The sequence below is a fragment of the Simochromis diagramma genome, unplaced genomic scaffold (genome assembly GCF_900408965.1).
Source record: "Simochromis diagramma unplaced genomic scaffold, fSimDia1.1 OVJJ01000510.1, whole genome shotgun sequence".
Classification (NCBI taxonomy): Eukaryota; Metazoa; Chordata; class Actinopteri; order Cichliformes; family Cichlidae; genus Simochromis; species Simochromis diagramma.
The window spans coordinates 730,610-757,574 of NW_024387326.1; the positions used below are offsets into that span (position 1 = coordinate 730,610).

At 41.1% G+C, this 26,965-nt stretch overlaps 2 protein-coding genes across 2 annotated transcripts; both read right to left on the bottom strand.

The window, feature by feature from the left end:
• Positions 1-904: 904 nt before the first annotated feature.
• gdpd3a (glycerophosphodiester phosphodiesterase domain containing 3a) lies at positions 905-10,246 on the bottom strand. Its single transcript, XM_040006146.1, has 10 exons — positions 9,808-10,246; positions 9,210-9,252; positions 8,868-9,003; positions 6,932-6,977; positions 5,976-6,094; positions 5,527-5,616; positions 5,166-5,299; positions 4,543-4,602; positions 4,277-4,328; positions 905-2,001 (listed from the first exon to the last, which is right to left on the bottom strand). The coding sequence occupies exons 1-10, from the start codon at positions 9,962-9,964 to the stop codon at positions 1,873-1,875; spliced, it is 966 nt and encodes a 321-aa protein (XP_039862080.1). The 5' UTR covers positions 9,965-10,246; the 3' UTR covers positions 905-1,872.
• A 4,937-nt stretch (positions 10,247-15,183) lies between these two features.
• On the bottom strand, positions 15,184-25,679 carry mapk3 (mitogen-activated protein kinase 3). The gene is made up of 9 exons (XM_040006139.1): positions 25,277-25,679; positions 23,888-24,070; positions 21,509-21,698; positions 19,995-20,111; positions 19,762-19,876; positions 19,544-19,675; positions 17,532-17,641; positions 16,927-17,062; positions 15,184-15,280 (listed from the first exon to the last, which is right to left on the bottom strand). The coding sequence occupies exons 1-8, from the start codon at positions 25,483-25,485 to the stop codon at positions 16,934-16,936; spliced, it is 1,185 nt and encodes a 394-aa protein (XP_039862073.1). The 5' UTR covers positions 25,486-25,679; the 3' UTR covers positions 15,184-15,280; positions 16,927-16,933.
• Positions 25,680-26,965: the final 1,286 nt, after the last annotated feature.

Consider the following 26,965-nt stretch of genomic DNA (forward strand, 5'->3'; position numbering starts at 1 on the left):
GTGTGTGTGTGTGTGTGTGTGTGTGTGTGTGTGTGTGTGTGTGTGTGTGTGTGTGTGTGTGTGTGTGTGTGTGTGTGTGTGTGTGTGTGTGTGTGTATTTTTATGACACACAGGCAGGCGGTCCATTACACTGATCTCTGGTTTAGTTTTGAAAAGTTTGGTTATAATTCCTGCAGTTTCCTTGCTTTGTGGTACAGCAACGTGTAACATTAAATGTTGATCAATGACCTAGGCCTAGGGTGAGCAGATCCCAACAAACTAAATGTAGGGCATATGTGGCATTTGTGTGGGAGAAAGTGGGACATGTCAGCAATGATGACTTAAAAATAAAAACAAACAATAAACTAGGCATGTACAGGCTAATTAAACAATATTTCAAACTGTCTTGCTAAGCAAATACAGTAAAGATAAAAGGAAACTGAAGTTTGTTCTTATAGTCATGCATATGGAAAGTCTTTATGTACTTTCACTGTGATTTCTGCATTTTGGGGTCTGCAGTTTGAATCTATCCATAGATTTCCATAGCTTTCTTTTGCCACATCTGAAAAGTTCAGCAATTGTATTTAATTATAACACATATATTGTGTCACTTCACACCACATTATTCAGAATATACTGGAACTTCATTTTCTTTCTCACAATTTATAAAATCTGCAAAGTGTGCAACTTGTTGATTTATAGCTTTCCCTGATGATTATGGCGTTAAACTGGCTAAGCTTCTTCTCACTATAATAAAAGGCCTACCGTTCGCACTGGGTTAAAACCAGAGTTTAGAAAAGTGCAAAGTGCACAGTGTTTTAGTCCCGTGTCCCTACCATCACTTCCAACCAGCCATGGTGGATGACTGCCCCTCCTTGAGTCTGGTTCTGTTTTGAGGTTTTTTCCTGTTAAAAGGGAGTTTTTCCTTCCCACTCTCACCAAGTGCTTGCTCATACTGGGTTGCTTGATTGTTGTGGCTTTCTCTGTATTGTTGAAGGGTCTCTACCTTACATGTAAAGTTCCTTGAGGCAACTTTCATTGTGATTTGATGCTATTTAAATAAAACTGAGTTGATTTGCATGTCCTCCCGAACCAGTCAAAATATGGGAAATTGTCTCAAGTGTCTCAATACTACCAAGACATCTTATTTTATTGCTACTTTGCTCTCGGTGCCTACTGTTATTATTTTTTTGCATAAATCCAGGTATATCCCATTACCTTGATCATCGCCAACCTACACAGAAAAATACCCTCTTTGTTTCACCAACAAACTGGTTGATTATTATCACGGCCGGGTGGCTGGACTTTGACCATAGTTGCTTGGGAAAACAAGGACACAGGTGAGGTTTACAGCACGTGTACACTCTCTACAGTCTCTTTTAGGTCAAGAAAATCGGTCAAAGAGATTCGCACTATGCTGCCTAGATTGCTCCGTAACACACTGTACTGTATTCATGTTTGTACTGCCAGTAATTACCTTGTAATCTTCTAATGGCCCAAAAGAATATAAAAGCCAAAATGCAAGTGATTTATTCATAATCATTTATTTCTCAAGCCCTATCTTAAAAGTGGCAGAAAGTAACATTAGAGACATTCAAAATAAAGTCACATTTAATCAAATATACAGTCCAGCTAGTTAAATATTCACTCGTTAGATGTGCTGCAGACCAAATCAATGCCATGGTTTGTTTGTGGGTGGAGGCTGTAGAGACGATCCCATGACAAACAAGTCATTCTGTCAGCAGCGATTAAAGGTCAGCACCAAAGAGATTAATGATAGTTGTGTTCCCACTGCATGGCGATTATCATGTAGACCAAAGATTCTTCAACAAATGTTGCATTAACCGTTTTTATCAGTGTCATTGTTGCCATCATGTGATGGTGTGCTTGGATTCAGTCCTGACTTCTGTTTTTGCAGAAGTAGCTGGACAGAAGAGTTGGATAGTCACTCATCACTCCAGTGGCTCCTACTTCTAATGCCGCCTCTATGTCTTCTTCTGTGTTGCAAACAAATAAATGCACCTGCAATTGCAACAGTTATCTTCAGTTAAAAACTGACATTTCACTGTTTTGTTTTTCCTTGTATGGCAGCAGAAAATCTGAAGCACCATGGGCCAGTTGTTCAGGCTACAGTGTAGATAAATAACTATTACAAAATTATATTGATAATCAATGCAATGGCAACAAAAGTGTCACATTCATCTTGATTAGAATAATATGTATCCTAGGAAACAGAGAAAACAAGGGAAAACAATTTTCATGGAGCATGTTGCAAAGCTAATCTTATTAGCCGAATGAGCTGGTTAACAGGTGAGCACCGAGACTCACTGGCTTTTTTGTTAGGGACATCTGTTCAGCTGCTCGTGGACACAAATATCTAATCAGAGAGTCGAATGGCTGCCTGTAGACGTGGTCAAGATGACCTGCAGAAGTTCAAACCGAGCTTCAGAGTGGGGAAGAAATGTGATTGAAATGACTTTGAAAGTGGCTGTTGGTGCCAAACGGCTGGTATGAGTCTTAAAAAAAAGAAAAAGAAAAAAAAGAATAAACTGCTGATCTACTGGGATTTTCCCACAGAACCATATCCAGGCTTTATAAAGGATGGTCCAAGGAAGAAAATACCCAGTGAGCTGTAGTTCTCTGGTCAGAGGAGAGTGGCCAGGCTGCTTTGCTGACAGGAAGGTAACTGTAACTCAACCATTCCTTAAAACCAAGGCATGCAGAGGAGCATTTGTGAATACGAATAAAAAATGTTGAACCTTGAAGCAGATGGGTTACAGAAGCAGAGGACCACACTGGGTGCCATTCATGTCAGCTACAACCAGGAAACTGAAGCTACAGTTCCCACAGACTCACCAAAATTTGACAACAGAAGACTGAAAAACATTGCCTGGTCTTATGAATATTGAATTCTGCAAGATTTGCAAGATTTAGATGATGAATTTGGTATAAACATCATGAAAATGAGCCCACCTTGTATCAACGGTTTGGTAATGGTGAGGGGGATATTTTCTTGGCACACTTTAGGCATTTTAGTACCAACTGACCATCAGATAAACACCACAGTCTACCCAAGTATTGTTGCTGACCATGTCCATCCCTTTATGACCAGCGTACCCATCCTTTGGTTCACTAGTTCTTTCCAGCAGGATAATACACCAAGTCACAAAGCTCAACTCATCTTAAACTGGTTTCTTTAACACGACAATGAGTTCATTGTACTTAAATAGACTCCAAGGTTACCAGATCTCAATCCAACAGAGCACCTTTGGGATGTGGTGGAACAGATGATTCACATTACTTATGTGCAGCTGACAAATCTGCGGCAACTGTGTGATGCCATCATGTCAATATGGACCAAAATATCTGGAGAATGTTTTCAGCACCTTGTTGAATCTGTGCCATGAAGAATTAAGGCAGTTTTGAAGGCAAAAGGACACAAACCTGGTAGTCGGCACCAATTACCTACTAAAGAGTCTAGTGAGGGAATATCAGTAGGACTGATTAGGACATTCAGTGGACTGATAACCTGTAAATCGTGTGGACATGTTACTGAATCACCGATTAAAATACTTTGATTTTAACATGCCCACAAATTCTCCCCAAAACACTAAAAAACAACATGTAGATGATATAGAAAGAAACATTTCCTGGTTGCTACTTTGGCATTATTTAAAAGTGTTGAAATACAACAAGGACAAAATATAAATATCACATAGCTTAAAGAGTGTTACTTTCTCCAGCTATTGAGTGGAGTCATGTCCTGACAACAGGGTTGATCTCATCACATCAGGATAGAGATGATGCATTCAGGACACTCATAGTGGTTGTGTGAGGTCAACTATTTGTCATGCTGAAGTGCTTTCTGTGTTAGATCATAACCTGTTGAGTTTGAATAGCATCCTGCAGCTGACCATGCAGTGACTAGTAGGAGACAAATCAAATCCATTGACTTTAACAGGAATTATATTTTGGGGATTCCCTGTGCATCTTTTCATGGAAGACACAAGAGCAAAGTAAAAGTGAAGCAAAAATGTTCCAGGAAAGTTTCTGAGCACACTTGTGGTCCCTGCACTGTTTCTATCTAAATGAGAATGAGCAAACAAAACTCTGATAAGACAAAGAGCCTTTGATAAGGTAAACAAACATTTGTGATATTTTTCATATTTGCCTCTCAGTATTTAGTGTTTTCTTTTACTCTGGTATGTTTATATTCCACAGTTCTGGCTTTCTTTGCATTTCTTTAACTCTTCTTCCAAGCACAGTGCTGTAAACACTTAGAAATGTGGTTTCATACCTGAATTCCACGGGCAGCGAGGTGCCTAAAAAGACTCTTCCTCATAGTTATTCTGCAATGACAGCATGAAAGAAGCAAATTTAAAATAAAACACAAACTGCACACTGTGCTTAAAATGCTAGATTTAAGCTAGCAGTGTAAACAATCTTTCAGTGTAGTGAGGACTGAATGTTTTGTCGATTTTTGGCATTTATAATTTAGATTTCAAGACCAATAAATAAGTGAGTAGGAACAACTACCATAGTCCTTTTTAATACTTCTCTTACTTTTCTATCAAACACACAACGAGCTTGTTCCTCAGGAGAGCTTCATCGGGAATGAATGTCCTTCAGCGCACACAGAGACAGAAAAAGACACAGTTACACTTTTATGAAATAAAAGTATCTGAGAGAATAAAAACCGAGAGGTCGCAGAAAAAGGCTTACAACCACATGATTAAATTGTCATTGCACAGAGAAACTTTCAGTGCTCCCAGAGAGTTTTATAAATAAAAGTAAATCATAAATCCGAATGTGTTTAACAGAAATGTATGAACCACAGCTGAACAAGCAGAACATAAACATTCACAACTACAACCCCCCCAAAGTAAACGATCAGAATTTAAAACAAAAGGGAAAATTGCTCGTTTTTCCCCCCAAATAAGGCAACACAGACCCAGAGCCTGTACCATACTTAAACCAGTCATGCTTAGCTGTTATTCACCATCATCATTCAAATTCTCATTTTGAACCAGGAAAAATGTTAATGGGCTCAGTTAGGCAGTCCAGGCACAGTGAGTATAGATAGCAAGAACATGAAGCGTCACAGTCTTAACAGAAAAAGGACTGTGCATGCACATGAATGGACACAGTTTACTCAGCATGCACTGAACACACTCCTGCAGTCACACCTGTTGAAGATGCGCATTAGGTAGAACTGCAGCAAACTCTCTCCTATTGGCACAAAGGGCAGCAGCCCCGTGTAGAAGAGAAGCAGAAGCAGCAGGCCTCGGCTCATAGTGAAACTGTACGGCATGGAGCCGTTCTACGTGGAAGGAGAGAAAAGAGACACAGACATGCTGGGTGACAACACTGGTACAGAGGCGGTGTTTATGAATCATGCTGAAAACCATACTGAAAAGCTAAGGAAACCCTGTAACGCCATCATATAGCTTCATTTCATGCATTTCCTGCATGCAATTAAAATGTTAGAATGAGTAAAGTGTGTTAATGCTATACAGGTAACTCATCTCCTCCAGCTGGTTAATGTACCATTTTCCAGCATTGCTTCATGATCGTGGAGTCTGTGGAAGCCCACACAGTGATCCCCTCCCTGTTGTAGCGTTTAACCAGATCAGACACCTAAAAACATAAAATCAAGTGGGAAACAAATATTAGCATTCAGGACATGATGACATGAAGGTGTAAGAGTGCAAGTGGTGCAGCAGACACAGCAATCACAGAGGCTGCTGTGCTAGATTTGGGCAGTAAACTGTGGACACTGTTTATAAGGTGGACAACATATTTAGAATTGCACAGGAAAAGCTCCCTAGCTTTGTAGTTAGAAAATCACTCATAATTTGTCCACCTTGACTGGAATTTAGACAATGTATCCACCTCAAAAGAGGCCTGATTCAATCCTGAAAAGCTGAAGCTTTTTCATATATCAGGAAATTGTGGTAGAAGTTTGGTGTTGGTTTTTTGGGGCGATTAACGTGTACCCTTTTAATGAGCTCGTGGTTGTTCTCTTTGATCTCAATGCTGATCGGCATCTCAGGGAACTTCTTGAACACATCCTCCAGCAGAGCAAACTTCCTGTCGTTGCCAGTGCTGTAACGGCCTAAAGAAAAGGAGGGGTGAAAAGTAAAGTCACATTAGATGCATGAGCATATCAGAAAGAAATTAACTTGTTATGGCAGTTGACTGTGGTGCACCACACTGCTTTACTCATCTGGGATCTGTCTGCTGCTTTTATCACCGTTTTAATATAGTACCTGCGTTTCAGGTTTGCTTTTATATTAGTTTCATCTGTGTCTACACGTGTTCTGATAATCTGTGCAGTCAGCTATAGTGATGCTAAGAAACGGTGTTCCACAAGGTTTCATTGTTGGCCTCCTGCTGTTTCTAACCGATAGCTTATGATTTGGCTATGTAATTAACAAATACAGTGTGAGCTATGATTTCTTTGCAGATAATTGTATTTCTCCTTATGGCAATAACTTTTACAGTGAATTAAGCAATAAATTGCAAGAAAATTGCTGGATGTAGCACATATGATACAAAGTAATCTTTATTAATTTTATTTTTAATTAGAAGTTTCATAGTCTGGCAATTATTTAATGATTCAGGCTTTAAGGTTACTCCTCAGAGTCCCTCTAATTTTGCTCCCCTCTCTTGGATATGAATTCAGTATCACTACCCAACTCTTTCAGAAACATTAGAAATGTCTTCGATCCAGAGTATTAATACTGATGTCCTGCTGGAGGAAATTGGGGAAGGTCATTTTTTTTTATTCAGTCACTTTTAAACAGTAGTTGTTTGATTGTTTTGTCTATACATTTTTCAACATACAGTGTTTGATTTATGATTATGATGATGATTATTGTTATAGATGCATTTCTTCTTCAAATGTCTTTTCATTAAAAATGAACAATTAGATATAACAGGAGGAACTCACCTTCATAAAATGTTACCTCCAGTCTCTCCTTATACAAAGGCAAATCCTAAAAGTTTAAAAACAGAGTTGAACAGAGAGATATAAGGTGAATTTACTATGATGTGATTAAGGTGAAAAGAATTTGTGTACGCCATCGGATATTCTTAGTATTGTTGTCCCAGCTGAGTTGGTACATGCAACAAAGCCGGATGCAAACATTCACTTGATGGTAATTTGATGCTTGAACAAACTCTTACTGAGAAATTACAGCTTTGTTTCCGAGGAAACCTCAAGAGTAATGCAAGCAGCGTGCCCTTTTTGAAGATTATGGTGAATTTAAGAGAATTAAAAGATGCCTCCATGCAGCTCTGTAAGTAATGTTGCTACAGTAAATAAGTGTGCTGTTAAATCTGGATGGAAAAACATGTAATAACATGTAAACGCCCATCTAAAGCCCCGTAGCTCACAGTAGCATTACAACCAAATCTGGCAGTCTCATGTGAGCTTAAGGAACTCCCAGATTGTTTGGAAGTGAAAACTGACTTTTAAGCAGTTATTCTGCATTTACAATAAAACTAAATTGAACTCTAGAGCAGCGGTCCCCAACCCCCGGGCCTCGGACCGGTACCGGTCCGTGAGTCGTTTGGTACCGGGCCGCGAGAGTTGAGGCTCAGGTGTGAAATGTATGGTTTTCAGGGTTTTTATCGGTTTTCAGCGTTATTTTGTTATCGTTTTTAGCGTTAACTCTGTTTTCCTGGGTCTTTTCACGTGTGTTATGAATAAATCTTCTTTTTTTTCGGTACCGTTAGTTTTATTTTGTTGTATTTATCCGCGACATCTTAAAGGCCGGTCTGTGAAAATATTGTCGGGCATAAAATGGTCCGTGGCGCAAAAAAGGTTGGAGACCGCTGCTCTAGAGTATTATACACTCACACTTGTTCAGCTTCCCATAAATGCAAATATCCAATCGGCCAATCACATGGCAGCAATTACATTTAGGTATGCAGACATGGCCAAGACGTCCTGTTGAAGTTCAAACTGAGCATCAGGGTGGGGGGGATTTAAGGAGGTAAAAGTACCCTGTTAATGTCAGAAATCAGAGGAGAATAGCATAGCTGCTTCAAGATGAGGCAACAATAAGTGAAATATCCCCGTGTAACAACCAAATTATGAAGAACAGCATTTCTAAACATGTCAAAACTTGAAGCAGGTGGTCTTTAGCAGTAGAAGACCACATCAAGTACCACTTCTGTTAGCTAAGAAAAGGAAACTGAAACTAATATTGCACAAGTTCAATAAAATTGGACAATAGAAGACTGGAAAAAATGTTGTCTGGTGTGAATCTTGATGTTTTTCTGTGCCATTTGAATGTTAGGATCAGAATTATGGTGTAAATAACATGATCCCATCTTGTGCAAGTGTCAGATATTTTCTTAGCACACTTTGGGGCCAAGAAAATATCTTACCCGTGTATTCTTGCTGACATGTCCATCCCTTTATGAACTGTGTACCTATCTTTTCATAACTGATTCCAGCAGGATAGCACACCATGTCACAAAGCTCAAACATCTAGAAAACAAAAATTGAGTTCCCTGTACTCAAATGGCCTCGCTAGATCCCAATCCAATCGAGCACATTTGGGATGTGGTGGAACAGCAGATTCATTTATATACAGACAACAAATCTGCAGTAACTGTCTCATGTCATCATGTCAACATGAACTGAAATCCCCGAGTACTGTATCCAGCACCTTGTTGAATCTGTGCCACAAAAAAAAATTGTATATTTGAGACGTAGTGCTCAAGATAAAACTCACATAGTCTCATGTGTAACAATGAATGTAACAAAGCTCATCTATGAAACAGAAACAGAGCAGGTGTCTCTGAAAGATTACCACTTCTTGTCTCAGTACGGCCTTGTGACCTTTGCCCCAGTCCAGCAGGATCCGGCTTCTTACCTGCAGATTGAGCGAGGAGATTGTGACATCATGGCCAGTCTGCCTCAGCAAATTCTCATCATGTGATACCACCACAAAGCCATCATGTGTCAAATGACAATCCATCTCCAGCATCTCAGTGCCCTGCTCCGCCGCACTGACAACAGAGAAAAGATACGAATAATTAAAAATGATGACTCCACCGTTTGTCAGGGGTGTGTGCGTCACTTTCACATTTTTAGCAATACACCTTTTTTGGGAATGGGGAGGGTCGGGGGTGTGGTATCTAAAAAGTCTGCTATCATGTAAAAATTTATGCATTCTTCTTTCACAGGACTTCAAAGAGGGCAGTGTGGTACTTACTGTGTGAATGCCTCCATGGTGTTCTCTATCCTCTCTCCAGATGCTAAAATTCATAGAAATTATGCCAGTAGTCAGAAAATACGAAGTACTCAAAATGTCTCAGATAGAGAGCTGCTAAACTGGTCCTACTAAACATTACCGCAAATCACATCATCAGTTAGAATTGCACATTAAGTTTTCAGCTTGAGCTTCGTGGTAGAACAGAAAAAAGTATCTGCACAGTAAAATAAGATTTAGATATTAAAAAAAACAGGCCTTTTGTTCAAAGACTTCATCTTTAAAGCAGTAAGAAAAATCAGGGGCACCCTTCATACATAAGTCTTTAACCCACAGGACTAAAATCTGCAGCTGCTGAAAGAAATTAGCATTTAAAATGTTGGAAAGTGAAGCAAAAGCATTCTATAACATTCAATAGCATCAGTGTTTTGGGCTTCTCTCCAGTTAAATTGCTGACTGACATGCAGCTGCTTTACAGATGGACTTGTGGCAGATTAAAACCCGGACCTCAGGGCACAGAGACTGCATGCCCAGCCCAGTCCGGTGAGCACTCCCACACATCATGATCTTTGAGTCCCACACATTGACTGCAGATCCTTACCTCCTCTGTGTGCGATCTTTTTGCAGTAGAAAGCAGGGCGTTTCTTCCTGTGGAGAATCTGTGGGTTCTTTAGCAGGTAAACCGAGGTGAGGGTGTATCCTCCCAACACTGGGAGGAAAAAATATAAAAAGCTGATCATCCTTTCCTGCATGTACATCCAGCGAGTCCCTGAGAGAGTCTCTGCAAGATCTCACAGTTCAGGTTGACCAGAAGCACCAGCAAAAGAAAAAACTTGCTCAGCAAGACAATCTCAAAATGACAAGTCGATTTCTCCTTCCAATCACAAGTGGCCAGACCCAATAGCTTTTCTGAAGAACCAGCAGCTTGTTGTGGGAAGATAAGAAAAAAAAATCCAGACAGACTGGTATGACAGAGAAAAAGGTCCCACCCCTGAATTTCAGTCTTACTCTTAGCAGGTACAGCTGAACCCTCAGAGCTGTAAAAGTCAGTTAATGAAGCACCAGCTCACAACCCCACAGGGCTCTCGCTCTGGCCTCTCCCCTTCCAGTGGTAATGCTGTTTTTATGCTTTTGTTCAGGTTTATATCATACCTGTGCAAGTCTTGCAACACCTTTCTAATGATTACTTTTATTCTGCTACACAGCTGGAGTATTGCTATTACAATACAGAATATCCTAAAACAGCATATGACTACAAATTACCTGCCAGATGAGTGCAATTAGCCATCTATTGCTTTTTCCAGATGTAATGTGCTGCTGGGCTTAAACACAAGCTGATAACTTAGGAAACAAATACATCGCAGGCAGCGTGGCAAGTTTCTTATCTTGTATTTGACAAAGGGGATGTGGAATGTAGAGTAGGTAAACTTTGCTTTGACCAGGCCAGAAATATGAAAACCATCTATCTGCAAGCAGTGCTCACCACAACATGCCACGTACAGTCCAAAGTCAGCAGGATAAGCAGCAGCATATTGTTCAACTTGAATGGCAAAGCTGGAATGTGACAAACAATTGTGTGACGGGCCGAGCCTGCAGTGATGTGTTACAACAAGCCTAGTTTTCACGAGAACAGAGAAATCCATTCACTGCAGGGCAAATCAGAGCTTCCAGCATTTTCCTACATTTACAGGTGTCTCGTTTTGACGTGCAAATCACACAGAAGACAGATCACACCCCACTGTTTGCCACTTTTCTGTTTTCCTGCTGTCACACGTGGTAGAGATATATAGGGACATACATGTGTGCATATTAAACTTACAGTCATGCTGAGACATGATATGAAGGAGGATGTGAAAGCTCAAAGGCAGATCAGTGTTACAGCTCCTTTTACACTGCTCAAAAACATTAAAGGAACACTTTGAAAACATATCAGATCTCAATGGGAAAAATATGTTGATATCGACATGGAAATGAAAACACAGAGCTCCATTCAAAGATACTCCCAAAATCAAAGTGGGAAAAAAAAAAAAAAAAAAAAGGGATGTGGCAGGCTAGTCCATTTTGCCAAAATTTTATTCACTCCTGATTGGTTAAGGACCTTCTACAGCCCTGTCCAGCTCTCAGAGTAACTGTGTCTCCTGGGATCTCCTCCGTTCTCTTGAGACTGTGCTAGGAGACACAGCAAACCTTCTAGCAATGGTACGTTTTGATATGCAATCCCCATCCCATGCCATGGTAGGGTCCAGGTATCGCCTTATGCTACCTGTAGTGACCCAAGTCAAATGAAAAAACAAAACTAGTGAAAAACAACAACAAGCAGAACAGATGAGGGGAAAAATGTCAGTGGCCTCTACCTGTAAAACAGTGCCTATTTAAGAGGGTGTCTCATTGTTGCCCCTCTGCTGCACCTGCTGATAATTTCATTAACACCAAAGCAGCCGAAACCAATTAACAACCCCCCCTCTACTACTTAAATGCCCAGATCAATCTCCCACAGGTTCTACTGACATGATGCTATACTCTGATTAGCAGTGTACTTGGATTCATCACATAAAAATCCACAAGAAATGGCACAAGAAAAGTCTTGATTATGGAGTTCCACAAGGTTCTGTGGTAGAACCCATAATTTTCACATTATATACACACACACACACACACACACACACACCACTATTTATAAACCATTACTGGACATTGGTAACCTTTCCCCCACCCTGTAGTTCGACATCTCTTCTTGCCTTGCACTGTTGTCAAGTGCTTCCTCAAAGGTTACAATATTGGCGATGAATTTCAATATTAAACCTATAAAACTAAATAATATTGACCTTTGAATATAAAGTATCTTTTGATGTTTTTATTAGCTAATAAAAAAAAACAAAAAGAGAAAACGAGACCACATCACAATTTCAACAGTATCAGGAAATTTTATTCAATTGTATGTATATAACGTGTTTTTGTTAATCGTTTAATTCATAATACCCATAGAATATACAGACTATAACCCTCAATAACTCATATCTCTTTGACAGTCTACTTATATGATCTTTTAAAATAATTCCTCATAAGATCTTGTAAGGGGAAAAAAACAAAAACAAAACAAACAAACCAAGTTTCCTGACTGAAAACACTGTCAATAATAATCACGCCCATAAAAGAAATAAGAAAAATACAAATTAAAAACATACTAATTAAAAAACAAAAAACAAACAAAAGAAACAAAAGAACCCCCCCCCCCCCCCCAAAAAAACAAAACAAAAACCCACACAACACCCAACTATAACTCCCTTTTATGTTAAAAAGAACAAACAAAAAAAACTACCCCAAACAATATCTCACCAATATAACAACAATAGCAATAATAAGACGACCCATTTAAAATCAATATCTGGAAACAGGCCCTGTGACAGATGGGCCTTTAAACTTGTGTGAATGTAGATGGTGTGTTTAAGTGCAACTTTTCATTAACACACAGATACACCCCCTAAGATAGAGAGTGAGGGGGAGTGTCTGTGTGTGTCAGGAGGATAGCAAAACATGGACCTCTTGGGTTGTTCTCATGATTAACCAGTGAGATATTTGATTTGATGGCTGAACCACAAAAAAAGAAAAACAAAGCAACAACAACAAAAAATAAAATAAGAGGGGCAGCCCAAATGTACATATGAAACAAAACATCTGCATGACCGTCATCTCAAAGATCTGAAACTACAGGTAACTGCAGGGAGACGGCCCAGGCGGCAAAGAAACAAGTTCCATCTCTCACACACGCACATGACGAGAGGAGTCTTGGCTTTACGTTACTGATGAGCAGATACACAAACACTTGTACATAGACGAATCACCGCAGACCATCCATGAGTCTGAAAACACGCAACACTTTAAACTTAAAGCTCAACAAGCAGGATGCTAGACAGGGCGGGGAAGGGAAAACAAAAACGGGGGCAAGGCTGGAGAGACAAAGTGCAGACGTGCTGATTGAGTCGCGTGATTGGAGCGAGTTTCTCCCTCGTCCATGATGTGGGTGAGACGGACACATGGCTACCAGAGAAGGGAGGCAGAAAGCGGCAGAGGTGGCGCGCAGTGTTCACCAATTCAGCTGTGGGTAAGCAGAAAAGAGGCGGGTACATTTACAAAAAAAACAAACAAAAACAAATAAAAAAGCAAGGAGTGGAAGGCAGCCCTTTGAGAAAAGCACGGTGAGAGTCGGGTGGCTGAACAACCAGAATGAGCATTACCACATGCACCAAAAAGCCTCACACTGATCCCAGAGTGCTGGCTATGGCTTCAGAGAGCGACACAAATCTGATGTTTGCTGCAAAAAAACAAACAAACAAACAAAACAAAACAAAAAAACCTGGACAAAACACGGAGGCGCAGGTGCATCTGTTAGCATCACTGCTCTGCATGAGAGGGATGACCCAGTGCATGGGTTGGTCTGTTTCTGAAGGGGGGGAGGGACATCCTATACTGTTCTCAGGTATGTGATCTACCAAACAACGGTTAATACAGTCACATCCAGAGCAAAGACAGGAGGGAGCAGACACCAAACAGATGCAAGGACACAGCTAAAGGAAAACACTCTGGAGAAACCAGAAAAGGAAGCTGGGAAAATTACACACAGCCCCCCCCCCAAAAAACACACACAAAAAACAACCCAGTAAGGAGTAACTGGAAATATAATATATATACACAGCACAACCATAGAGCGATGATGGGTGCTTGGCTGTGCGCCGACAATTGGTTTCAACAGGAGTCGTAAAAAACAGAAACCCAAAAACAGATAGTCATTGCCATGTGCAATCAGCTCTCACATTAACCAAAAGCAGGTTTTACTAGTTTCCTAGTAAGAATTTTAATGAGCTTGCTCTCGTCTCCCCGGTGGCTTAAGGTGAGGAGATCCCACTCTGTATTAACGGGTGGCTAGATTTGAGTCTTCGCTCTCAGTTAGGCCTCAATGACAGGCACCCTGGGTCAAACAAAACCAGACCCCATTTTCTAGGATGCGTGTTCACCAAAATGGTTACAGAAAATAAGACTGAGAGCGGGTTCAGCGACCCCACCGTTTTACATTTAATAAAGGAAAACGTTTCAACTCAGTTAGGCTGATGGTTTGCGTGCAGTTCTCCTAGAGTGGCGATAATTTGGGCGTTTTTGACCCAGCACAAAGCACCATGGGCGTTAGTATGAACGCTATGACTGCACAAACACATACTAAGAGAAACTATTTTTATGCTTTTAGCCCAAGTCATGCACGGCCTCCTGGATACAACCGACTGTCCACATATAAGAAGGAGGGAAAAGTCTGCCTGCTCTTTTATTATTCCCATGTTGCTCGCCAGCCAAGTCCCTTGCATGTCTCGGCCACTTTGGTAAGTTTTCAGGAATGCATGCATTCATATGAACATCATACACTTTTATAAGAAAAAGACCGATAACAAATGAAATCCTGCCAACATGCCAGTAAAAACATCTGTTTGTTTCAAAATCAAGTGTTCAGAAAAAACAAAACAAAACAACCCTTAAACAATGTTGTACAAACAAAAACTGCAACAAGCACAATTAAAAAAAGAAAAGAAAAAACAAGTTTTTTTTGTATGTACATACACACCCGATTTAACATACCCCGTTCTTTTAGCCCTCAGTTTTACAAGGTCGTAATTTACATGGATCATGACAAGAAAGTTATGGTGTTGGTTAATACAGTAGTACGTGTGTATACATGAGAGGAGGCTACACAAAGAGGAGAAACAGGAGAAGCTCAGACAGGTTAGCGACATGAAAGAAAAGGTTTGATGAGGAGTGGAAAGGGACAGCGTGCTGCTGTAGATGAGGCATAAAAATGGAGAAAGAAAGAAAAAAAAGAACTAAAACAGTACGACAGACCCTACCATCCCACCCAAGCACAGAAATCAAATTTAAACTTAGCTCTCTCTTTGCAGTAGAAATGGAAAGATTAGCAATTTAATGCTTGTATTTCTTGGTTTTATCTTTTTGTTGGTTTCTTGATGATGCGTTTTTCTTTTATTTTTAGCAAGTTGTTCCGAGCCTCTGCGCTTCTTTGTCACTCCTCAGGACTAAAGAAAAAAAAAAAAGAAAGAAAAGAAACAGAAGACTTTAATAATGACGTCATTTAATCCTATTATTAGAATCCTGCCAAGTAACATTTGGTTTCAGCTGCACTACATCCTGACATGCAATCGGTGGTCAAATGTGACCTAATATGTAGAATAAAACGGTCAAGGAAAGACGTTTTTCAGTGGACACTTGCACTCACCGGCCACTTTGTTGTTAGGTACATCTGTTCATCTGCTTATTAACACAAATATCTACCCATCAAATCACATGACAGCAGGTAAGGGCTGAGCTACTGGGATTTTCCCACAAAACGATCTCTAAAGTTTACAGAGAATGGTCTGAAAGAGAGAAAATGTCTAATGAGCGGCAGTTTTCTGGGTGAATATTCCTTATTGACATCGGAAGAGAATAGCCAGACTGCTTCAAATTGATTGGAAGGCAACAGTAACTCAAGTAACCACGCCTTACAAGACAGATATGCAGAAGAGCGTCTCTTTAATTTCCTGGTAACAGGAGGAACCTGAGGCTTAAAAAAACAAAACAAAAAAAACAACAACAACAGTTTTTTAGTTCAGCCGTGACATTTGGTAGAGGAAGAATTTAAGGTAAACTACATGAAAGCACAGATCCTTCTTGCCTCATATCATAGTTGAGGCTTGCGGTGATGCTGTAACGCACAATGTTAAAAACCTCAAACTGTACTCAAAGTTAAATCTTCATCAAACGGGAGATTCACATCGTGGATGTGCAGCCGACAAATCAGCAACTACTTTGTGAGGTCCTGTCAATGTATACCAAAATTCCCGAGGTGTTTTCAGCACCTTGTTGAATCCATTTCATGAGAATTAAGACAGTTTTTCAAGGAAGAGGGCAGTACAACATGGTACTAGAAAGGCATACCTAAAGAAGTGGCCAGTGTAGTTTTCTGACTTTCACAATTGCTTTCTACATCTATATAAACCATGCAAATTAGTGAAACGTATCACCCAGATTAACATGTCATGAAAAAGATTTTATTCCAACATAACAGATGTTAATAAAGTCATCGATGAGAACGCACACCACGTTTTTTTTTGGCAAACTGCTTCCAGATTGTTTCTCTGTACGTTTACTGTAGTTTTTTAGATCTGTAACAAGTTTGCACTCCAGGCTGTGGCTTCTCTAAGTGTCTGCATGAGCAGCACTTGGCTCCGCTGACATCTAGTGGATGCACACCACAACTAAATCTATCCAGAGCACTTACAGCTTTTTGACTAGATCTGAAAAATCTTACTTTCCTGATTTTCTTTGGCTTATCTCAGCCTGATCTGAAAGGATTTCTCAATGCAAGGCATGTTTGTAATCATCACTAAGATGGTGCGAGATTAGCTCAAGCAATACCAAAACCCCCACTGATTTTAGCCTCAAATAATGCAGAAAAGACTTCAAACTAGAAAGACTAGCTCAAGCTGTAGCTGTGTAGTCCAATGAGGTGAGGAAGAAAGATTTCCAAAAGAACTTAATGTAGAGGTGTGATGAAAAAGTATTAAATCTAGCTAAATATGTGGGGAAAAGTGTGTGTCTTCTTCCATCATATACTTTAAGTTTTTAACCTTGTGTTGCTGCTTTGAGTTTGGGTGCAAAGAAAGCAGCCTTTCTTGTGTACCTGTGTCTCAGGAGCGAACCGGCGGCTGGTAGTTGTCCTGGAAACGGGCCGTTTCCTCAAAGATCAGCTCCTTCAGCCTCTCTTTGGGAAGGTCGTCCAGTTCCATGGTGAAAGTGAAGGGCTCCTCTGCTACAGGCTGCACGTTTCACACACACGCACGCACGCACAGACAGCAGCAGAATGTTACGAGTCATTTCGTGAAAACGCTGCTCTACATTTGCAAAGTGAGAAGCGCAGTGTGGTGGTGGCTTGCATGAGTTTCACACTGTTGCGACACCACACACCATAACCACGATTATTACACTTACACAAAGCAGCAGTAATCTCACAGGTAAAATAAAGTCTACAGTACAATGAACATGCGTTTACTGCACTGAATCTCTTACAGTTACACAACCTGAGAGGAAACTTAATACTTAATCCAAACACTGCTAAGAGGCTTCACAGCACAGTCCAATATAGCTGCAAATCAAATCAAATCTTAGCTTACGGTAGAAAAATGGCTAAACCCAGCTTCCTTATGTAGCTTGTATGTTGTGTAAAACTCTTTACCACACAAATTTAACACTTTGTGCATTTTGCACATAACAAAGATTGTATTTTACCTCATCTGAAGGATCGTAGTACTGCTCCAGGTAAGGGTGAGCCAGGGCCTCCTCGACGGTGATGCGCTTGATGGGGTTAAAGGTCAACATGCGGCCCAGCAGATCGAGAGCTGCATTAAAGTCACGAGGAGCTTAGTTAGTTCACTCGCCAGGTTATGCAAAAATATAACCTACAGCTTTTCTTTCATTTTCACCCGATAACTGATGACCCGAGCAAACATCACGTGAAACATTTCCAGAAGTTTGATGCGTTTCAGTTTCCTACAGTTTCTTAAATCCTGCCACTCAGAACACTCAGAACACACAATATGAGCCATTTTTTAAATATTAGTTGAGACAAATGCATTATAATAATAATATGGCAATTTCTCTATCCAATATATCACAGCTTTTTTAAAGGCGTTGGTGCAGGTTTTTATCATGTGAATCATTTCCTGATGCTGCTGTTTAATTGCTCACTAACAGGAAATCTCTGTTGCTCACAGCAATCCTGATTTACAGCTGATCCCATTTACATAGACATCTGTTGAAGTAAGGTCACACCCCTGTGCCCTAATAAAGTGTGTACCTTAGAGGCAACTTTCTCCTGACTGGCTGCAAACAATTAACTATTTTAGTGTTTTATGAGCACTAATATAGGATCCTAAAACAGAACACCTGTTTGTATTTGTATACGCCAAGACTGCAAATAAACCACATCAATCGCGTTGGAGTCTGCCTTGTTTTCGGACACTTAAACGTGACAGAATGTGCAGCTGAAACGATAATAACAAACAAAACCTTATTTTAAACATTAATTCATTTATCGTGTCTTCAACCTCTTCCTATGGAACAGTTTTATCTCCGTTTGTAAAAATTCAGCACCACCCTCTTCATCTGAAGGTGCATGGAAAACTCCGGGGTTAACTTGGATACGCATGTTGGTTGAAACTGAAATTTTAGTTCAGTGGCGGCAGCAAGTTGGCAGTTCGCTGGTAGTGCGTGGGCTGTCCATCTACCTGTAGAGAACATCTGCTGTCAGTGGAGGCAGTGTACGAAATATGTGGTAGAACAGGCCTGTGGGTTATTCTTACTGGTGCTGCTGGTACAACAGCCAGCCAAGGGGAAGAGAGAAGTTCTAACCCACAAAAAACTGAAGTGAAACTGAGTGTTACAAACAATGAAATGTGTACACTGCACAGTGCTTTCCATGCTGCATTTTATGATTTTTGATGATTTCTCTAGGCTTATCCCATGCCTCGACAACCCTCTTGTCAAACAATCAGCATTTGACTAACACATAGGTCTTCCCCGACCAGCTACGTGCAGCTGGGATGTTGGAGCACATTTACGGTGGGTGCAAACCCCCCTCTCTCTCTCTCTCTCTCTCTCTCTCTCTCGAAATCCATACGCAAACAAAACAGTTGCAAGATCATAAATTAGGCATCGACCTAGTAGCAGACATAAGTTAATCAGATAATAGAAAGATAACCTGGCTATGCTGAACTTGATTTGAAGTACAGGGCTCAGGAAATAGTCTGTCCTAGATGCACTCGCACTAATGAAAACACAGTTAGGTGAGGAAGCTGCCTGAGGCGGCATAAAAACAACAACAACTTGTTATTTTATTAGGTATGTTGTATTCTTGTACAGCACTTTGGTCAATGCTCCTGTTGTAATTAAATGTGCTATATAAATAATTAAACCATTAACCATTAACTGATTACTAGTTCAAGATTTTTTCTAGATCAGTAAAGACTGTGGGGAACCTCATCTCATTTGATAATCAAAACCATATCCAGAGAAGAAAACTCAGCAGCTGTGAAATAATGGGGAAATTACCAGTTATATTCTCACATGGGCCTAATCGAGCATGACTTAGTGTCATAAAGAAAGTACGCTTTCTTGTACACTTCTGTTGGGTAATGTCTTGATAAAGTCAGTGAAACACTGCATCTTTAGCAATGCTGAAGTATATAAATGTCTACTCCTTGCTAGTATTCCAGGACTGCAAATAAACCATGCCACAGTACCTTTAGGGTCTGCCTTGTAGAACAGCTTTTCCCACGGGATCTTGGGTTTTTCAGGCAGGGACTGCAAGTAGTTCCTCGCCTTCAAGTTAATGATGCAGTTCAGATCTTCTTGAGATGGAGAGCCAAGAATGCCTGTAAAAAACACAAGGAGACTCAAGACGGCTGCTCATTAACATCACTGATCTCTAATGTGGAAATAAGAGAGAAGTATGTCTCACCCAGTATGTGGTTGAGTTGGTCCAAGTAGTGTTTCCCAGGGAAGATGGGTTTGTTGGACAACATCTCAGCCAGGATGCAGCCCACCGACCAGATGTCAATGGACTTTGAGTAGCCCTGAGACACAAACACACGCACTTAGCCAAACTGTGATTTTTATCTTTTATTTATTGAAAACTAAATAAATTAAAAAGAAAAGAAAAAAAAAAACCTCATCAGTTACCCACAGTCTTACCTTGGAGTTGAGCATGATTTCTGGAGCTCTGTACCAACGAGTAGCCACATACTCAGTCAAAAAACCAGTGTGGTCGTGCTCTGGGTCGGCTATCCGCGCCAGGCCAAAGTCACAGATCTGACAACAACACAGAGGGTCAGAGGTCAAAAACAGCAGTCTGCCAGCTGGCCCAGAATAAAACTCCAGAGTGTCTGAAAGTAGTGAAGCATGTTCAGAAAGTTATTTTAGATTTAGATGTAGTTTTCTTCTCTGTTTAATATGCATGCAACACAGTTATTTTAAATGATTTTTGGTCTTGTTATATGGAAACGTACAGTAAGTAACATTGTTGGGGAACAGATCCAGTATATAGCTGCAGGAACATTCATTTAGATGCATTTATTCCTCTGGAAGGGAAGGCTTCAGAAAACCACAGCAACACGAGCTGCCTTTGTTCCTTACTCCTCCCACATGATCCAACTAATCCAGGGATTGATGGCTGAAGGTTCATAGTTCACCCGGACTACTCTAAGGCTGTGCAACATTGAAACAAATGGCTCAAAATAACAACAACAAACAAAAAAAGATTGCAGATGAGATTTTGTTTGCCTTGTATTCAAGTTTTACTGATTTTTTTAATTATTTTTCATCACTTTTTATGCACTTTCTTACAAAATCTTTATGATTCCTTAAAAGATAAGATATTCCTATCATTCATCTGTAATTCCCAATACACTTGCAGAAACACTGTTTACACTGTGTGGTTGCATCCTTACTTTAGACACCACAAGGTGTTTTTAGGATCGTTTTCTGCCATAAAATAAGAAGCATGAGCTAGAGAGCCTAGTCATTTCATACTAAAATTCATTGAAAGTGCAAAATTTGACTGAAGCCAGCTGAGGTGAACACTTGTCATTCTCATCAGATGTGCTGCGGTGCGTTTCAGAAGCTTCCAGGTAGATGTTCTCTGCTTAGCTAAAAATATGTGCCCGGTCTATTTCTGACAAGCGCCGCATCACACCGCACAGAGCCGATTGAGCAGGACAGGAAGTAAGAGAGAAGAATGGCCTTGGGCATCTGGTCAGTTTTCAAAATAAAACACCCGGATGTGGTCCGAAGCCGTGGCCAGGATGGACCAAAACCACACTGCAGCTGGGAAGCGACACAGCCGTCAATTAAGCTCTAAATACAGCATACATTACAAGGCCCAAAGACTGTATCATTAAAACAGTAGCAACCTGGTTTTCCTGGCAGAGCCTTCAAACATTCCTTCGAAGTTTTTTCTAATCTTCTTGAGAGCTGGCTGATGTAACCGCTGTTGCCCACAATGCTACTTTTATGTTTAATTACATGGAAATAAATGGCCTAAATGCCACATAACACTGACTTTGCAGCACAAATGTCAAATGACCAGATTTACACTCAGAGCCTTCATATGCTGTATCAAGTATGTAAAATCCACTATCCCACACCAAGAAAAAAAAAAAATTGTTGTCGTTTTAAATGGTGATTGCGGCATGCACATGTGAGCTAACCTTGAGGTCGCAGGTGGTGTTGATGAGCAGGTTGGAGGGCTTGAGATCCCGGTGCAGCACGTTGGCGGAGTGAATGTACTTGAGGCCTCGCAGGATCTGGTAGAGGAAGTAGCAGACGTGGTCGTTGCTTAGCCTTTGGCTCTTCAGTAGCTTGTACAGGTCGGTCTCCATCAGGGTCTGCACAATGTAGCTAGAAGGATGCACGGGTCAAGGAGGACAACAACAGCTAGTATCTACTGATGCTGGAGGATAGGAACACTTCGTGAATGCTTTCTGGAGCTAAATATGGTTCAAATCCAGTGAAAATCGGCTGAAGCCTTTTTCGTAAACCTTTCAGGTCAGGAGTCATTTTGTTGTGCAAATCAAACAACAGAAAACCTAAATGACTACAGACTCTAGCAGGAGTGTACATAGCCCAAAAGAGCCTACAGGTGGCTTTACCAAATTTAGAATATCCATTATACTTCGGTATCCTTTTGCAGCACTGCATAAATATATATTTCAATCATTCAACTGTTCTAGATCCAGATCAGCAAGTATTAACAGGTCAAGCAGAAAGTTTATACAAACATTTATGCTTTTCAGAGGATAACTTTGATGACTAACACTAGTTGGACTTCCTGTCATGTTTCCCCCCCACAAATCAGATAACTTTGACATAAATGAATCAAACCAATCCTTATTAGTTTATGTCCTCGGTCTCAGTTTTGAGTCTTATTTAATACAATGTGACGCTCATTTTATAAATTATAGTTCCCAAAAGCAGGGATGTGCTTTAAGGCAGGGCTACACTGTGACTGGCAGGTTGTTAGCATCCCTTGGTTTCTCCTTACCAACAAAGGATCAACTCGAGACTTTATGACCACATGTGAACAACAGATGAAGTCATGGTGCCATTCTTTTATATACAGCCAGTAGGTTTATAGAGGAAAGTCTGACAGGTAGATATGCGCACAGTCCTGGTTGATTTAAAAAACGCTCCTAAATGATTACAACTGTTACAGTTTGTGATAAAGACAAAAATTGTTTTGGAAAGAAGAGAAGACGAGTTTTACGGCAATATTCGCTGCATCATTGTGACACAAACCATTTGCTATCTGAACACAGACAGAAAAATAGTTCAAACTAGATTTTTATGATAAGTGCTTAACATTACTGTGACTACACAACCATTTTAGAGAACATTTAAATGGTTCCTGAGTCCAAAATAAGTCCACTTAGGCTGAATGACACTTGTTAAAGGGTTAAGAGGCCCACAGTGCACGGTGCACTAACCAGCTGAGCTACACACAGAAAGTAGTAACTAAATGAGGATGCCATCAGCGGACAGATTTGATTATACTTAGCAAACTCAGTCAAGTTTTCACGAGTTCATATAAACACTACGTGACTAAGTAAAGCAAACCAAGCAGATAAAACAACAGGATACACGAAAAATGCGACTCATGCATTTCCTTTCTGTTTTTCAGAAGACAATGCAACTGTTCTCAGCCAGTGCCGAGTTCCGAGGATGTTCGCTACTGCCCAATGTGGCTGAATAACAGAGATCTTAGCAATGATTCAGCAGCTCAAGCCGTTTGAGTAAAGTGGTCAAATGACTGACTCTCGAGGCCATTTGATGAAAATGTTTCGCTCTGTGAAGCAAATCTGATATTATAGATTTGATTGATCTCTACCAGCCAGAGCATTAATGTTTCCAGGTTTCCTTTCTTAACCCATCCTACTGACTTTAACTCTATGCACACACAGAGCAAATAAAAGCTGGATTAATAATTTGTCTTTGCTCGTCTGGTCTAAATTCACCACAAGCCACACAATTTTAATAACTGTGCAGTCACAGCTGACTCATCCGAGCCACAAGCTTAGAGAGAAAAACCAGAGGTGGTTGAAGTTCTGCGAGAGTCACAAATGTTACAGGTGAGGGCTAAACCTGTACTTGAGCCCCACCCCCCAAAAACATCTGTAATCAAACAGCCCTACTTTGTCTTTTTAAACACACAAACCTGCAGTTGACTTCAGCATCTGTACCATCATGATGCTGCATGACTTATTCATTGGCTAAATCCAGTAAAGAATAGTGTGCTACACTGCATTTGCATAATAAACTCGCAAATTTCATATTAGTCATTGTTCTCGGCATCTTAAAGATGGCTCACTTCCTTCACAGTAAAAATTTGATCTCACATATTCCCTGAAACAACAACAACCTCGCAGAACTTGCTTCAGGTATTAAACTCTGTTTAGAGTTTATGGACTCTTGAGACAGTTTTAATGTAACCATGTTCTTGTCTCTCCTTTAGTAACATCTCAATCTCAGTGTGACTGCCTGCTTGATTTTTTTTTAACCATAAATTAACACGTATGGAAAAAGCAGGATACACATCCCTCATGTTGTCGAGCTGCTGTGCCCTGATGATGTCGTTGATGCCGATGATGTTCTCATGGTGGAAACGCAGCAGGATCTTGATTTCCCTCAGCGTGCGCTGGCAGTACGTCTGGTGCTCAAATGGGCTGATTTTCTTGATGGCTACGCGCTGGTTTGTCAAGTTGTCCAGAGCAGAGCTGGGAAGAGGCACAGGACAGGGGTCAGATTACACACTGCATAGATACGGTATTACAAACTGGGCTGACACTGAGCTCCATAAGGGTGCTTCAAACTGTCACTACTAACAACAAGCAATGGGGCTTTTTTTTTGTTGGCTGTAATATGTTGAGAAGCACTGTAGCTGTAGGCCGGAGTGTGGGCGCAGTGTCAGCACGATGGAGATGTAGGATGCATGAGGAGCAGGCAGGGCTGGAAAAAAAGGTGAGGATGGTTTCTTTCTTGTGGTGAGTTTTGCATTAAAAAAAAAAAAAAAAGACATCTTTATCAGGAACACTAAGTGAAAGATCATTCTTGGGTTGCACAACACACTGAAATATTGCGAGGATGTATGTAAGTTTTGGAGCTTTCGCATGCTTAACAGACACTCCAAGACCACTTGGATCGCTGTCAGTGTGCCAAACAGTTATTGCTGTCAATGTTTACAAACAGGGAAAGCAGCAGCAGCAAAGTCACGTGACCACGATGGCACAAACAATATAGCACTATGCTATCAGAGCTGGCAGAGAGCCGCACGGTGTGTGCCCCCTGCTGAGGTGGGATGTGTGGGCCCAACATCCATCTCGCTGCTGTGCCATCTGATTGTTCATGAGGCCGAGCTGTGAACGCAGCGACATGACACTGATAATCAAACGCATCTAACATGGTTGGACACGTCCACACGAAAAGGTGCAGCTCTCATACGTCGATAACACGAGGGAGAGGCCTCGGCAAGGCTCACAAATGTCACTCGCATCCTCCGCAGCAGCTCTGTCAGAATTAAAACAGAGATCGGAGCGATTTGGAGGCTGGTTCCGGACGTGGCTACAGCGATAACCAACTTTCCTCTGCGGTCAAACGCCGCCTGCAGAAGAAGATCTGATTGCAGTAGCAAACTACGTCCTGCGCAAACACTCCCCAAATCTTGTTTCCTGTAAAGCTCATAGCCACGCCTGTGGCTGTTCGGCTAACCCGAGTCACCGTAAAGCTAGGCTGCTCAAGAGGTTCAACAGTGTCTTAAGTGCCAATCATCGTGACTGAACACACATTAACTCGACCCCGCTTGTAGAATACAGCCGCTAAAGCGAGCTGGCTCACAGTGTTTGCTAATAAACACATTATGTTAGCTAGCGCGTTCGCTTCGCGCTACGGTAGCCCGACAAGAGATGACAAGCGCTACTACTCACCACACCATTCCGTAAGCACCCTCCCCGATGTACGACAGGTTCGTATAGCGGGGGCCCACGTCAAAAATCTGTCCTTTCACGGACTCGGCTGGAGTCCTGGCCACCGGAGCTACGGGCGGTGCATCGGGCGCAACAGGCGCAGCAGCAGCGACAGCAGCGCTGTCGGAGGCTTCGGCCGCGACCGCCGCAGTGCTGCTCGTATCCGCCATTCTTCCTCTCCAAACCGCTCCGAGACTGTCAGGGAGTGTCACTAGGCCCCGCCGCCGCTTTCAGCTGCTCTTTAACGGCCGTCTGAGGCTTTAATCGTGCGGACTGTGTGACTGACGGGGCGCAGCAACTGGGCCCTCTCTACTACTGGAGCGTAAATGGATTTCGTGCGCGAGCGGGGATTTGGTCTCAGCAGTCAGCGTAAATGCGCGTGCAAGAGTTGCGTTAGATTTAACTAAAAGGATGGTTCCGTTGGGCGGCAGCGTGTCATTTGGCTCCAAACGACAGGCACCGCCTACTCCGCTGCTGTAGTGAGACAAAACAAGCGGCCACACAAGAATTAAACTTGCAGCAGCCGTGAGTGGGCGTGCCGAAATATGTTGCATGCTGGCTGTTATGGAAAACAAATTAAATAGTTTCTGATGAATTTGAACTTTGGCTTGTTTTTTTTCTGTATATTAAATATTTTAGAACAATAAAAATATTTTTAAATGGTGGTTTGAACACGCCGTGGCAGGATAATGTCACAGGAGAGGCTTTTTTGTTTACATGTACACAGACTTTATTGTATGTCAGGTTTATTACATAAGGCATCACATTATTATTTATACATTACAACAGCAATAATACTACCAGTATATAGCTGGCAATTACTGTTGGTAAATATCAAACATTTAAACATATACAAGTGTTAGTGTCAGGATGTTTCTTCTTCCATATACACCAGAATAATAATAATAATAATAAAATACAGCATAAAAGATTATATCTATCTATCTATCTATCTATCTATCTATCTATCTATCTATCTATCTATCTATCTATCTATCTATCTATCTATCATAAACATATGTCTCTTTCAAGTACTGTTGCTGCAGTGAGAGTACTAACTGAGATGGGGAAAAGAGATCATATTTCTCCCATGGAGTTGCTGCTCTTCATTGGCTCCCGGTTAAATCCAGAATTGAATTTAAAACTCGTCTACTCACATACAACCACTTATATAGTCAGGCCCCATCATATCGTGCATAAGACCACATTATCCTAACAGAGCACTTTGCTCGCAGACTCTAGGCTTAATTGTGGTTCCAAGAGTATTTACAAGTAGAATAGGAGGCAGAGCCCCAGGATTCTCTCTTCTGTTGAACCAGGACCCAGTTTGGATTTGGGAGACAGACACCATATCTACTTCCAAAATTAGACCTAAAAGCCTTCCTTTTTGTTAAAACTTATAGAGTTGGATCACGTGACCCTGAACCACCCCTTAGTTACGCTAAGCTGCATTGTGCTATTGAATTTACTCATCAGTAATTATTAAACCTTGGCTGTGTTGGTTCTCTTCTCTTTCCCTTCACCACCCGGTCGATCTGGTCCTCCCCGAGCCTGACTCTACAGGAGGTTTCTTTCTGTTGAAAGCGAATTTTCCCTACTCACTGTCACCAAGTGCTTACCCAGAGAAGGTCATCAGGTTGTTGCTTGGTC

Excerpts from the sequence above, each read along its gene's own strand:
- gdpd3a (XM_040006146.1), bottom strand. The coding sequence starts at position 9,964 with ATGTACATGCAGGAAAGGATGATCAGCTTTTTATATTTTTTCCTCCCA. Across the intron at positions 5,300-5,526 it reads TGAAGCAATGCTGGAAAATG|AACGGCTCCATGCCGTACAG; the intron begins GTACATTAACCA and ends CCTTCCACGTAG. Across the intron at positions 2,002-4,276 it reads TCGCTGCCCGTGGAATTCAG|GTGCATTTATTTGTTTGCAA; the intron begins GTATGAAACCAC and ends TTGCAATTGCAG.
- mapk3 (XM_040006139.1), bottom strand. The coding sequence starts at position 25,485 with ATGGCGGATACGAGCAGCACTGCGGCGGTCGCGGCCGAAGCCTCCGAC. Across the intron at positions 21,699-23,887 it reads CTCGACAACATGAGGGATGT|CTACATTGTGCAGACCCTGA; the intron begins GTATCCTGCTTT and ends GCATCCTTCTAG. Across the intron at positions 20,112-21,508 it reads ACACCACCTGCGACCTCAAG|ATCTGTGACTTTGGCCTGGC; the intron begins GTTAGCTCACAT and ends TGTTGTTGTCAG.